Below are 14,523 nucleotides of genomic sequence, written 5' to 3'. Positions count from 1 at the left end.
AAGTGGTATGAAACGTTTTGTAATCTAATGTATATTTTATTTTATATGTGAACTCAGACTTTTCATAATTTATATGTCTTATTGCTTAGTGGATCACATTGCAATACATGTCTAATTTTGGTTCTTTTATAAATAGTGCCAACTTCTGGGAATTTAATTTGAATTTTGAAATGCATATTGAGCTGTTCACTGAAAACTTAAAGGATGCAAAATGGTAATGACACCATAGCACATTATTGTCTCTTATTGTGGTTCTTGATTCTTCTAATTTAGGAAAAACTTTACATAAGGAAAGCAAAGAACTCATTCACTTACAAACTCTATCAGTTTTCAAAACTCATCTCACACTTTACCTCATTTTTTGTTACCACTGAGACTGTGTCCACATTAGAATTCCTGCTAACCAGGGCTTTGTTTTCCCATGAGTTCTCCATGGCCACAGGAGAATTATGGACATAGTGTTTATCAGCAGGAGAACTAGGCTGCTGCATATGGCTGTCATCTGCTCTAGGTTTTGGTGACCGCATATTTCAACATATCTTGCAGTCATATGATGATTTCCACCCCATCTGACAGTTCATCCAAGGAACTTTGGTTAAATGTCTTATCTCATGTTTCATGAGGTTTTCCTGGTTATTATTCAATATTCAAGTTGAGTTAGGCAAAGTCACCAACAGGTCAAATAACAGTTAGTTTATGCAGTGAGGCTTAACCCTAAACTAATACTGTAACTTCCTTTTGGAGAGGGCTCTGTTCTGAGTTGACAGCTTTTATCGTGGTTTCATGGGATGATGGTACCACCCTTCAGAACATATATTTTTCTAATTTCATTTGCCTAAGATGTCCTCAAAAGTCAAACCTTTGTATTCTTTGAGCACTGATCTTAGGATCTAATCTATTATTCTAGGAATCTCAATAAATTCCTTTCTGCCAAAATTTTCTGGTTTGTAGAATGTAACCAACCATACCATCTCTCCCAGATGCTCTTCAGCCAGGTGAGGTATGTGGCAATGCTTTGAACTCATAATGGAAACAGTGTAAATCTGAGATGTTGCTTCTATTATTACTAATACTACTATTAAGTTATTGACAGAAGGGGGAGCATGATACAGGATGTAGAAGACCATGGATGAATGCCTGCCCCAACAAACACCAGCAATGAGATGCTGGGCAAGGTTTTTGACATCTCTTATCAGTTTCCTGACCAGAAAATGAAACATCATACTCCCCACCTTTCTAGCTGCTTGGTTCTTGTGGAGGAGCATCAAGATAAGTAAGATGTATGGACACATTTCACAAAAGGGTAAAAATGGCAACAGTGATTTTGAATATAATCACTGTTACGACAACAGAGCCTGAACCTTTTCCTTTCTTTCAGTTTTAAACCACCTGAAAGAGCTGGAGGAGACGTAAAGCTAGAGTCATGAGACTAAACAAAGAATTCACAGGCTGAGAACACTGCAATTGGGTACTAAACAGATTCCTAAGCAGCAACTGAGTAAAAGCCTGTCATAATTCGCACTGATGGATTCTCCAGTGGAATCTGACCCATGGGATTTAAAGAGAAAATGTAACAATCTAAACTATAAGCAATTAAATTTAGTTTAAACACATATATGTGTGCATATGTCTGTAGGTATTTTGCCAATGCTTTTAACTTCTTAACAGAGTTCTAGAATATTAAAAATCCATGTCACCTTTTTCTAAGAAAAATAAAATAAGCTTTAATATTCATATTCTAGCAATAGAAGACTTCCTGCCAAAAAGATAGCATATTGAAAGATGTAATTCTATAAAGTCAGAGACACTAGCTGAAATCAATGATGAAGATAAAATATTAACTCCTTTAACCTTGTCTATGTCAAATAATACCTAAGTTGTGTTGTGTGTTCTACAATAAGAGAATCAGACAAAGGTAGAAGAGTTTTTGGAGATTTTCTTTCTCATTCTCCTCTGAAAATGTTCAGTTTAACAACCTAGAAAAAGGATTCTGGTTTTTGTAAAGATATTTTTCCTCCCAAGGTGACTGCATCTAGCCCATCAGAAATCCAGAACAAGTTGAAATAAAGGCCTGGAAATATTTTCAAATGGACATCTCCCACTGACGATGAAATTCCCTCACTCCCCATTAACACTCTATAAAAACATGAAGAATATCTTCTAGGGCTCTGAACTTAGAGACGGACCTTCCCAAAAGACAACTACTTCCACCCAAACAACTGGTCCTCCTTTCCTTCTTGTCAGCACTGCTTGCTGAGAATGGCCATGTTTGATCTCTTAATCAGACCTTGATGACGGGCTGACATCACTGCAAACGTTTTCACTTACTCTTTGGCAACACTTAAATCCTTGCCAAAGGTCAGTCAGTAAGTCAGAAAGCATTGTTAGTGCAAGGCTGGTGGAGAGGGGTGTGTGACTGTCAGCTAGCAATCTATGGTGATGACAGGAGGGAAATTTAGGAGCTGAAACCATTTTAAAGGTCACTCAGTGTACAGAACAAAAGATCTCTAATTTAGAAAAGGAAACAGAATTCTGGGACATAGAAGCATCAGGATGCTGCTGTCTGAGTTCTCTGAAAATTCACTATCTGCACCTTGCTTGCAAAGACCACTTTACAAGCCAATACAGCTTAAACCAACAGCTATTTTCTTCAGCAGCAGTGCGAAATAATCTGGCAAATAGGAAAGCTAAATAACGTACCAGTGGTTCAACTTCCTGTTTTTTAAATGTATTTTTCTGAGGTAACATTGATGTATAACACTGTATATGTGTCTTATGTACATTATTTTTCTACTTCTGTATACACCACAGCATGCTTACCACCAAAAATTTAGTTACCATGCATCAACACGGAGTCAATTCCCTTTACCCGTTTTGCCTTCCCCACTGACCCTTCCCTTCTGGTAACCACTATTCTGTTCTCTGTGTCTGCATGTTTGTTTTTGTTTGGCTTGGTTTGTTCCTTTATTTACTTTGTTTCTTTTTTATATTCTACATATAAGTGAAATCATACAGTATTTGTTTTTCTCTGTATGACTTATTTCACTTAGCACAGTACCCTCAAGGTCCGTCCATGTTGTTGCAAATGGCAATAATTCATCTTTTTAAATGACTGAGTAGTATCCCAATGAATATATATATATATATATGTGTGTGTGTGTGTGTATATATATATATATATATATATATCACATCTTTATTTTTTAAAAAGATTCTTCTTCAGTGTTCTTTCTCTTTACCTTTCATTTTAAAAATAATTTTATTTATTTATTTATCATTTATTTATTTATGCTTGGCTGTGCTGGGTCTTCACTGCTGCATGGGTTTTTCTCTTGTTGCAGCAAGCGGGGGCTGCTCTCTAGTTGCAGTGCTTGCAGGCTCTTCGCTGCAGTGGCTTCTCCTGCTGTGGAGCACGGGCATGTGCAGGCGTCAGTGGCTAAGGCTCCTGGGCTCCCTAGCACAGGCTCGATAGTCGTGGCACAGGGCCTTAGTTGCTCTGCAGCATGTAGGCTTTTCCCAGATCAGGGATCAAACCCATGTCTCCTGCACTGGCAGGTAGACTCTTTACCACTGAGCCGCCAGGGAAGTTCCTCACTTTTTAAAAAATTTTCAAACTTGAATTGCTAAATAGAGTTTAACATTCTTAGCAGAAGCTTTCAGTGAAAAGCTGTTACATATATTGTTGTTGTTCAGTTGCTCAGTCGTGTCCGACTCTTTGCGGTCTCACGGACTGCAGCATGCCAGGCTTCCCTGTCCTTTACCAACTCCCAGAGTTTGCTCAAACTCATGTCCATTGAGTCAGTGATGCCATCCAACCATCTCATCCTCTGTCATCCCCTTCTCCTGCCTTCAGTCTTTCCCAGCATCAGGGTCTTTTCTAATGAGTAGGCTCTTTGCATCAGGTAGTGAAAGTATTGGAGCTTCAGCTTCAGTATCAGTCATTCCAGTGAATATTCAGGACTGATTTCCTTTAGGATTGGCTGGTTGGATCTCCACCACAAAGTCATCAGTTCTTCAGTGCTCAGCCTTTTTTATTGTCCAGCTCTCACATCTGTACGTGACTACTAGAAAAACCATAGCTTAGACTGTAAGGACCTTTGTAGGCAAAGTAATGTCTCTGCTTTTTAATATGCTGTCTAGATTCATCATTACATATATACTTTATGACTAAAATTTTGGGAGTATGATATACTAAATCTTTGATAAATTATATTTAAAAGGAACATGAATCATTAGAGGTTAGTAATAGTAGGCCCATGCCTGAATTGAGATCATCTCTTTTCTCTAAAACAGGAGAAGGCCTGGGAGAACACAGTGGCTTCAGTCTACTGAACACCACATTCTGGACCTGGGTTGATCACTTACAAGACTTGTCAGAGAGATCTGCTATAGTTTTACTCTCCAAACTCTCACTGGCTGTGTTTTTTTCTTGTTTTCCTTTTTTTCTGAGCTAAAGAGGACACTTGTTCTGCCATCATTAAGAAGCCCAGGCAGGCCAGGGCTGAACTCTGCCAAGTGGAGGCAAAAGCAACAGGGACCATCTGCTTTCCCTCTCATCACCCCTTAAAAACAAGGGAGAAGGGATGTAATATACAGCATGGTGACTATAGTCAACAATATTGTATTGCACACTTGGAAGCTGCTAGGAGAGTAGATCTTTAATGTTCTTACCACACATAAAAATGGTAATTATGTGAGGTGATGGATGTTTTAACTAGTCTTGTGGTGATTACTTTGCAATAAATGCATGTATCAAACCATCACATTGTACACTTTAAACTTATGAAAGTTTATATACCAATTATATATCTCAATAAAGCTAGCAACAAAAGAAAACAAAACAAGGGAGGTCCAGCAGGTACCAGAAGGGGCTGCTTTGGTAAAGTGAAAAGGCTAGAAGAGAAGGTACTCAAAGGCACCAGGAAACTCATCACGGAAGGCACACTGCACTTCTAGTTCCCACTCAAGAGTGAATTCACTTGGGTAAATCAGTCTTGCAAACCCAGTCAACACCCAGTGATGTACACACAACTGATTTATACTATGGATTCTCTGCATAGGACCCTGGGATATGGTCTGTAATTATTTATCTGAGTGAAAATTCTGCATTTGTAAAGTGGCAGAGTCCACAGTGATACGTGACCTCCACGGGATCTGTCGTCAGCTAAGAGGGACCGGCCTGAGGATCCAGAGACCTGAGGCCGAGAATCACCTGCTCCACTCCAGCTTGGCCACCCTGGGAAGGTGAGTGGGTTTCTGCTGGCTGAGAAGTGGGGTTGAGAGGAGAGAGAAAAAGCAGCAGCAACTGCTGGGCCTTGTGACGTTGGAACTTGGCTGAGCTGGTGAGGACGCTGATTGCTCAGATAACTACAGTTTCTGGTAGTGGGAAGAGTTATCTCCTCCACCGTCTCCTGAGATCTAATGCTTCCCCCCACTTCCATGTGCGAGCGAGAGACAGTTTCCAGACACCATTTTACTTAGAGGGTTTCAATAGGAGCAGGTCTTTCTATTTATAGCGTTACTTTAAAAATCACCTGGCCCTGTTAGACTAGGTGAACCACTATAAAAAAGGCAGACCCACCTAGACAACAAATTAAGCTAAAGACCTTGGAGTGAGTCTGCCTGTTAAAAGAAAATGTCCAAGTCTTACTCGGTTATTGTTGCTTTCGAGTGTAGACATCCTGCTTCCTTTGTCTGTGTCACAAGCCACTCATTCCCCTTCTTAATGAAAACAAGAGGGAGTGATTATACCTCCTGGGGCTGTGCCATTTATGCCGTCTGAAAGGCACTTAAACGAGTGGCACATTGTCTCACACATCTGGAGTTTACCAAATTAGCCAATTACGCTGGAGCTCATAAAACGAGGCCTTAAATGTCATTTAACTAGAAAATATTATAATCACCAAGTGGTCTGATTGTAAGATGATACTTGGGGCAACATCAGTGGTTACCAGAAAACAAATCGTGAAACAAAACACAGTTCCAGTGCCCCCCAAATGCAACCACATATTTTCTACAGTAATACTTTCTGAGGAATACCATATTTCTGAAGGCACCAGCAATCAACATGTTTCTCATTTGAAACTAAGTATAATCTGACCTCCTTATTTCCTAGTGATTTGCCTTGGGCAAACCAATGCCCAAGAATTTTTCTCATAAGAAAACTAAGGAATAAGCAGAAGGAGAGGAGACTGATGGAAACTCATGAACTCATCAGAGATATGGCGCTCTCTGCAAGAGGTGGCACAATGATTAGATTAAGAGTCTGGCGTTGTCAGAGGTTTGCGGTGCTGTCTCAAAATCGGCAGGATCTGGGTGACTGAACATTTACTGGTCTCTCATACTTCACTTGATGGAAGAGATAAAAAACTGCTTTAAATTGCTATGTGATTTGAGGGTAGGAATATCAAAGGTTTTAGAAAAGCTATTTAAAAATTAGAGGTTTACACACTACTTCCACATTGTCTTCTTTTCATTGAGTAAACAACGAACTTTGGGGTTTAGTGAAAGGTGATACAGTGTAATGGAAAAACCATGGTATGTCACTAGTACCTGCTTGACTTTGGGCAAGTTAACTTCTCTCATCATCAGTTATCTCACACAAAATACAGAAATACATAATGATGCTGAGTTGTGTTGAGACTCGTGCTGTGTTGAAATAAATATATAAAAAAAGTCCTTAGCACAGTGTCTGGTACACTGAAGAAAATAAACATTATTTTCACATCTTTCTTTACCTATGTCACCAGAATATCTTAAGTTCTGTTTAACTCCCTTTTCTCTTCATGTCAGAAAGAATGGCCACTAGGTGCTTTTGTTAGGGGAACCGCTGACTGAAACTGACTGCCCTGACCAGTTACCACAGTAATATTTGCATGAGTTATCTTACAGGAGAAGGTTCTGGTAAGGAATGTGGAACTAACAAGCTACCACCAACTGGAAGAATTTGGGAAAGGTTAAAAGGAGAGAGTAGACTCCAGTCCACATGTCCTACCAACCTCCCAGAATCCTTCTTGCTGGAATCCATCTTGGCTGAGTGAATACATGCCACCAGGAATGACCCTGAGTCAGAGTAATTGACCAGAGAGAAACCAAAAACCAACCTGGTTACCATAAAACCTGGACTGTGAGCCACATGAAAGAGCAGTTTTCTTGGGTTCCCTGACCCTGCTGCGCTCCACCCCAGTGCCCCTTCCCGGTAAAGTCTCTTGCTTTGTCAGCAATGCATCTCTTTGGACAATTCATTTCAGGGTGTTAGACAAGAACCCACTCTCAGGCCTTGGAAGTAGTCCCCCTTTCCTGCGATACTTTCAGAGAAGAGTAAGGAGGTAGGCAGTCCTATTTGCATTTATTTTTTTTTTAGCAAAATTTATAATCCCTTCACCCATCTGGAAACATCTCAATCACTCTCTTTAAAGGAATGGTAAGTACAGCAAAGACTAGAAGAACACTCATGAGATACTTTGAAACAAAAGGAAATTAGGTATGATGTCTGAACGCATGGTAAATAGAGATACCAGCTACTCTCTTCCAGGGGAGTTTACAAAATGAAAATTATTGGTTTTGAAGGCACCTAATCAACTAGGCTAAATCTTTGTGTCTTCTGGGTTCATGATTACAGTAGATGGACCTGTTAGTCTATTTTGCCAAACCAGAGAAAGATGAAAAATCATGGTGAAGATGGAGGTGCTCTCAATAGTGACAAATTCCTTCCCTGTGATTTTCTACAATGATGGCCTTTTTGGTAAAATCTAAGTAAATAAAATCTAAGTAAAAACCTAGACAGTAAATTAAAAAGAGATATTACTTTGCCGACAAAGGTCCGTCTAGTCAAAGCTATGGTTTTCCCAGTGGTCGAGTATGGATGTGAGAGTTGGACCATAAAGAAGGCTGAGCGTTGAAGAATTGATGCTTTTGACTGTGGTGTTGGAGAAGACTCTTGAGAGTCCCTTGGATTGCAAAGAGATCAAAGAAATCCTATAGTAAATCTATCATGAATATTCTTTGGAAGGACTAATGCTGAAGCTGAAGCTCCAATACTTTGGCCATCTGATGGAAAGAACTGACTCATTGGAAAAGACCCTGATGCTGGGAAAGGCTGAAGGCAAGGAGAAGGGAACGACAGAGCATGAGATGATTGGGTGGCATCATTGACTCGATGGACAAGAATTTGAGCAGACTCCAGGAGTTGGTGAAGGACAGGAAGGCTGGTGTGCTGCAGTCCATGGGGTTGCAAAGAGTCAGACTTGACTGAGTGATTGAACTGAAGTGAATACCATGATTCCACATAACAGAAATTCTTACTTAGAATTTGGAAGGCTTTTCAAAAGAAAACAAATTAACTTCACCTCTGTAAAACTGGGTTGAAAAACTATGCCTTTAATAATAGCACAGTGTATTTATACTTAAAAAAAAACCTTAGAAGCAGTAAAGGGATCCAGATTCATGTGATTTAAATTTAGCTATTGTCTCTTAGAAATGTGAATTCTGGTCTAAGAGGTGGGGAACTGCATCTCTAAGAATGGTGACAAGCACCAATTCACTTTCTTAGAGTGGAGAAATGGGAGACTGTGCAGATTCTAAGTGCATTAAAAGACTTTAATGTTTTTAAACAACAGAAAAGGATTAGCTTTCAAAACTTCTAACTTGCAGGGGCTGGGATGAGGGGTTAGATAAGAAGAATGAAGAGAGATGAATTCTCCTAATTATGTAAATAGTCAAATTAACTAGCACTAGCCTCTGTAGGCCACAGACCAAACTGGCCTCTATGCACCTGAGTGAAAAAAACATTTTTGAAAGCAGAGTGTACTCTAAGAGCTAACTAAGAAAATAAAAAGGAATTGTTTTACTAGGAAAAAAATTCAACACAGCATGTGTTAAAAGGTTTTCTTTTTTCTTTCTTTTTTTTTAAACTTAAAGCTATAAAATGCTCTTGCTCTGTATCAAAAAGCAGCTTTTTCTTTTGTATTTTTACAAATATTTCCATCTTTAAGACAAGAGCTTTCTGACTTTTGTTAACAACGTATCCAGATCTAAAGGATTACAGAAAGAATGTCAATTTGCTTTAGAAGCAATTAAACGTACAGTTGAGGGAAAAGGCCAATTTTACTATGCAAGGACCACACATACTGTATGTTTGTTATATTACTTGATATCAAAGCAGAAACATCCAATTCTTCCTAAAACACACTTGAAATGAGGAGTCTGGCTAAGGAACTCCCACATCCAATTCAGAGATATCTGTTACTGTTTACAAAACTGGGTAATGCTGACACTATTGTTTTATAGGAAAGAGATACTTTTACTGACTACATAATACACTATGGTTTCTTTAACTTTATATATATTTATTGGGTAAAATAAACATGATTTCGATCCTAATCGCCATAAATGCAGGTATATTATCAATGACAGGTACCACATCGCCAGAGGAACAGCAAGAATTTGCTGATTCTCTGTCATTAGATGACCTCAAAATATTTAACCAGCCTTCATAGCTTCAGAGGAGGTGGTCAGTAGCAAGAATTATCATCTTTCTTCTTCATTTTGCATCATCATGATGTTGGTGTGATGATTTTCATTCATTTGTTCAACATACCTTTACCAAATATCTCTCCTTAGTGCCAAACACAGGCATAGGGAATACGAGGGAAGTGAGACATGGCCATTAGCGAAATCTATTATTAGGGTGGGAGAGGAGAGATAGAAAACGAGCTCGGTAAATTAGGGTGGTGCCTGCTATATAACGGACCTGTGCATGGGGAATGAGACTGGAGAAGAAGGGAGGCCATCCTAGGAAGGGCTCTGTACACCTAATAAGGAGTTTAGACTTTACCCTACAGGCCATGTTTTTACATATTCCTGAAATACTCTAAAAATAAAATAAAAATAGCATGGTACTTGCATAGAGCTAGAGAAGTTAATGAAACAGAACAGAAAATGGAGAAACCAAATAGAAAATTTAGCTGATAAATATGTGCAAGTTTAATAAAACAAACAAACTGGCATTTCTAATTAGTGAATAAGGAATAGAATTCTTAACCAGTGGCATTTGGACAGTTGACTAACCATTTGAAAATGAAATTTGATTCCTATATGCCACACTGCACATTAAAAACAAATCTCAGATAGATTAAAGATTCGAATGTAAATGTTTATCTCTTGGAGTTTGAGGATATTCTTTTTTAATGTGCTATCAGATATCACAGAGGAAAATAGATATAATCACAAAATCACAATCTTCAAAGATCACAAATTTCCGAAAGGTTTAAGATATTATAATTGTAAGACAAAGAGCATTCATGTCAATGTATGACAAAACCCACTGAAATGTTGTGAAGTAATTAGCCTCAAACTAATAAAAAAAAAAAAAAGACAAAGAGCAAGTTAGGAGAAATATTTTTAATTTACATAATAGTTAAATAAATTAATAAAAATTAATAAAAGCATCTAACCTATGAGAAATGGGTAAAGAACACAAATATACAATGCATGGGAAAATATGACAATGATATAAAAGTATGCTCGACCCCAGTTACCATCAATGCAATTTTGTTATGACAGTTTTCTTTTGTATCTGTTAGGTTATAAACAGGAGATGCACATGAGTAAAGATATATCAAATAATGATTGATATTGTCCAGTGTTTGAGAGACTGTGAAGAAATGAAAACTCTCAAATACTAAGTCAGTACATACTTTTTGGAAGATAATTTGGCAACATATGTGATATAAGGTGTGCATATCATTTGATCCTATAAGTCCTAAAGCTGACAACTTTTAAAAACAGAAATTTAAAAATGTGAAAAAGTAGTATAAGAATATATACTGTACTGTTGTTTAATAGTAAAAATCTGGAAACAACCTAGTGGGCCACCAAAGGGGATTAATTTAGCAAACTGCAGTATGTAGATAAAGAAATTACTATGCTGTTGTTCAAAAGGACATATTGGCATGGAACAACATCAATGACATATGTTTAACTGAAATGAACAATCAGCAAAACAATATCCCCAGTAAGAAAGATAGTGAACTACAGAGGTTAGGAACATGGGCTTTGGGGAAAAGTTGACTTGATTTGAGTCCAAGATTCATAATTTATCAGATATGTGAAAATTAACCTTTCTGAATCTTGGTTGCTTCATCCGACTAGCTTGAATGGATGCTCACAGGACCTACCACAAAGAGCTATATGGAAAATTCCTAGTGCATAGTAAAGGCTAAATATATACTAATTGTTATTATTACTGTTATCATTTTGGTATAATTATTATTGTCAACCAATTCTCTTATGAAAACTGCAAAATGCAAATCTAAAATCTTTTGTAAAATTATTTATGCTTAATAGAATCTTTACCTGAATCTATACATCAAAGACCATTTTAGTTTATGTAACTAAAATATTCTATTTATCTGATCATCTAGTGGACAGGATGATGAACTTGACACATTAGTTTTTGACAACAGTATGTTTTGATAGAATATTCATAAATCAGAATGCAAATAAGGAACACATATTTAAGAAACAAACAACTATCACATTTAGACATTTCCAGTTATAAGAACTTTGAAAAGCTTTAACAGCACAAATTAAAAATTGTCCTATAGTCATCAAATTATTTTTAATAAAGGATATTATTAATATCCTTTTCGAGGTAGTTATCATGTGTGCGTGAGTGCTGGGTCACTTCAATCATGTCCAGCTCTCTGTGACCCCATGAACTGTAGCCCCCTCAGGCACCGCGGTCCCTGGGATTCTCCAGGCAAGAATACTGGAGTGGGTTGCCATGCCCTCCTCCAGGGAGTTTCTATCATATACATATTTAACTTTCAACTGTATTATCAAGAAAAACATCCACAAAAATAGAAAAACACCCTTTTCAATATTTTTCCCTAATAAGACTAGGAAAAGAAATCATTCAAAATGAGAAAATGTGTTATGTAGTAATATATTAAAATGTCTACATCAACACAGAGATTGTGTGAAGAACCATACATACCCTTCTGTGCGCAAAATCATTCGAAAGCTGTCTCCTAAGCTTTTATAACTGTTTGGATCGGTTGCACATCTCTGAATCTGGAACCTAGAAACAAAAATCAAACAAACAAAAAAATCCAAGTTAAAGATTTCGCCAAATGGCTTTTTTCATTTTTCAAAGTCTTAGGAGACTCAGCCTTTTCAGATTAACCTAAAATATTCTGGCTTTTGCTATAGATTTTACTGATTTATTTGCCTTATATAATCTTTACCTTATTTTTGTAGCCTTTAAAATTATGATATTTCTCTGTGCTTTAATAGAACTGCAAAAAGTGTGTTTTTCCATCTGTTTCTTAGGCAGATGCACCCTGAGGCATTTATGCTTTTTTCCTTTGTGAAAACCACATGCATATGTCATAGATTGTTTTAACGTATAATTCAGAAATCTGAAGATGCATATGAAACAAATAAGTAGCTCTATTTCTTATCTTAATTAATGCTCTTTGATGGTAATTTAATACAAAGGTTAAAAATACAAAGCAGCTAATATGGCCTAACTTTGATCCTGATTATGAATTTGGAATTCATTCTGGCAGACAGGAGCCCTTGTTTGGAGGAAGAGTTCAGGGCATACCGTGATGCCATTTACTACCACGACTTCATGATGGAGCAGAGTTGGTCATTAGGAGTAGTTCAGATTACCTGGACTTTCACAGAAGCACAGTGCTCCACATGTAGTTTGTGTGCAATAAACAAAATTCTTTTGTTTTCTTCTTCTTTTTGGGTATGAGCGTGCATCTCGGAATTCTAACCTTCAAAATGTGAAAGTTTCCAGTATGAAGGTCTTAACTTATTATTTTGTATCTTACCGGGGGGATTGTTTTTAAATGAGATTTATGACAAGTGCTCTCATTTCCCTACATCCTGGCTCTTCATTTTTGGTTTTCTTTAGTCTGCCTGCCCCTTGTGTTTAACTTCCTTGTCCCAACTCTAAGGTAAGGCGCTTCCCGCTTCTGTACATCCCTCCACAGTTTTAGCAAGTCTTTAAAAATAGAAATTCTCAGATATACCTCTAATAGTGTCTACTCTGAGATGTTTTTCTCAGATTGTTGGATTTATGACATGATCACAACTTCTACCTCTGAGAGTGATTTATTTTATAGTTCTAGGCCCCAGGGAATTAAGCTGAAAACTAACACATACATCACAGAAAAGAGAGACTATTTTGCTTTGTTTGAAGTGGTTGGAAAGAACAGTATATGATAAGACTGGCAAGTGAGGCTGGATTACATTTGACTTTGGAAAGTGGAGAGTTGCTGAATGTGATTGTGCAGGAGAGCTGCCATCCTAAGATGAGGGAATTGATTCTTCCAGTAGATTACTTGAAACATACAAATTCCTAATAAAATTATTGTCTGATTGGGTGGATTAGAATGGGAGTATGGAGGGCAGAACAATGATGAAGGCAATTATGACAGTCTGGGTGAAGATAACGATGCCAGAATATGAGTGGAGGTTAAAAGAAGTGTCATAAAAGAGGTGAGCTTGTTGGGTGATCCTTTTTCTCTTTAAATCAAACTGGTTTTTTAAATGATACATTTAACACGATCCCCTCTTGATCCTCATCAACCCAGAAAGCAATAACAGTAAGTCCTAGATTTAGTATTGCCCAAGTCTGCATGTATGTGTGATTGGTCACTCAGCTGTGTCCAGCTCTTTCTGACCCCATAGATTTGTACATGCTCAGTCACTCAGTTGTGACTGTTTCTGGCCCCACTGTAGCCTACCAGGCTCCTCTGTTCACTGAATTTCCCAGGCAACAATACTGAGCAGGTTTCCAATTTCCTTCTCCAGGGGATCTTCCCAACCCAGGGATCAAACCCATGCCTCCTGCATTGGCAGGTAAATTCTTTATCACTGAGCCACCTGGGAAGCCCCGAAGTTCATTAACCTTTGTCAAATTCCTTTCTAGATGCTTTTCTCCCAAATTACCAAGTTTGCTTTTTTTTTAATATTTGCCATATGAAATAAGATGCTATGGATTTTACAAAAACCCAGGGAATTATCCTCACTCTTGAGAAGCACAATAAATAAATGAGAAAAAAACAACTGATAATATAAGGAAAACTATCCAAAATGTCAAGTAGCATCAGCATAAGTTGCCCATGTGTTCATCAGAGGGAGCAATTACTGCTTTCTGCAGAGAGTCAGGAAGGATCTGAGGAAGCAGAAGGGATTGAAGCTGCTCCCATAGGATTCAGAGAGGCAAAAAGAGTAAGAAAGAGGAAGCATTCCAGTGGGAAAATGAGAGAGGAAAAGATGTCCTCTTAAGAGATGTGAAGGAAAAGATCTCCTACTACGACAACGTCCTCCATTTCCTGTAGGATAGATGTTTCAGCACCCTGCTGGTGGCATTCAGCTGCCCAGGGTGGGTGGAGACCCGAGCAGGTTAGAGGATGGTGTTTATGAGATCAAGTCAGCAACCAATATAGAGCATCTGGCTTTTTCCTGCTCCTCAGCATTTCAGCTAACTCTGTGGCCATCTCA

At 38.0% G+C, this 14,523-nt stretch overlaps 1 protein-coding gene across 4 annotated transcripts in view; it reads right to left on the bottom strand.

The window, feature by feature from the left end:
- The window catches only part of SLC25A21 (solute carrier family 25 member 21), a 504,473-nt gene that overhangs the window by 134,941 nt on the left and 355,009 nt on the right, over positions 1–14,523 (bottom strand). For all 4 annotated transcript variants that reach the window (XM_043434358.1, XM_043434357.1, XM_043434359.1 and 1 more), the window contains exon 3: positions 11,999–12,082. In XM_043434358.1, coding sequence (XP_043290293.1) covers positions 11,999–12,082 — 84 coding nt within the window. The remainder of the gene's footprint in view (positions 1–11,998; positions 12,083–14,523) is intronic.

The sequence above is a fragment of the Cervus canadensis genome, chromosome 17 (assembly GCF_019320065.1).
Source record: "Cervus canadensis isolate Bull #8, Minnesota chromosome 17, ASM1932006v1, whole genome shotgun sequence".
Classification (NCBI taxonomy): Eukaryota; Metazoa; Chordata; class Mammalia; order Artiodactyla; family Cervidae; genus Cervus; species Cervus canadensis.
This window is presented reverse-complemented; position numbering and strand designations above follow the sequence as displayed.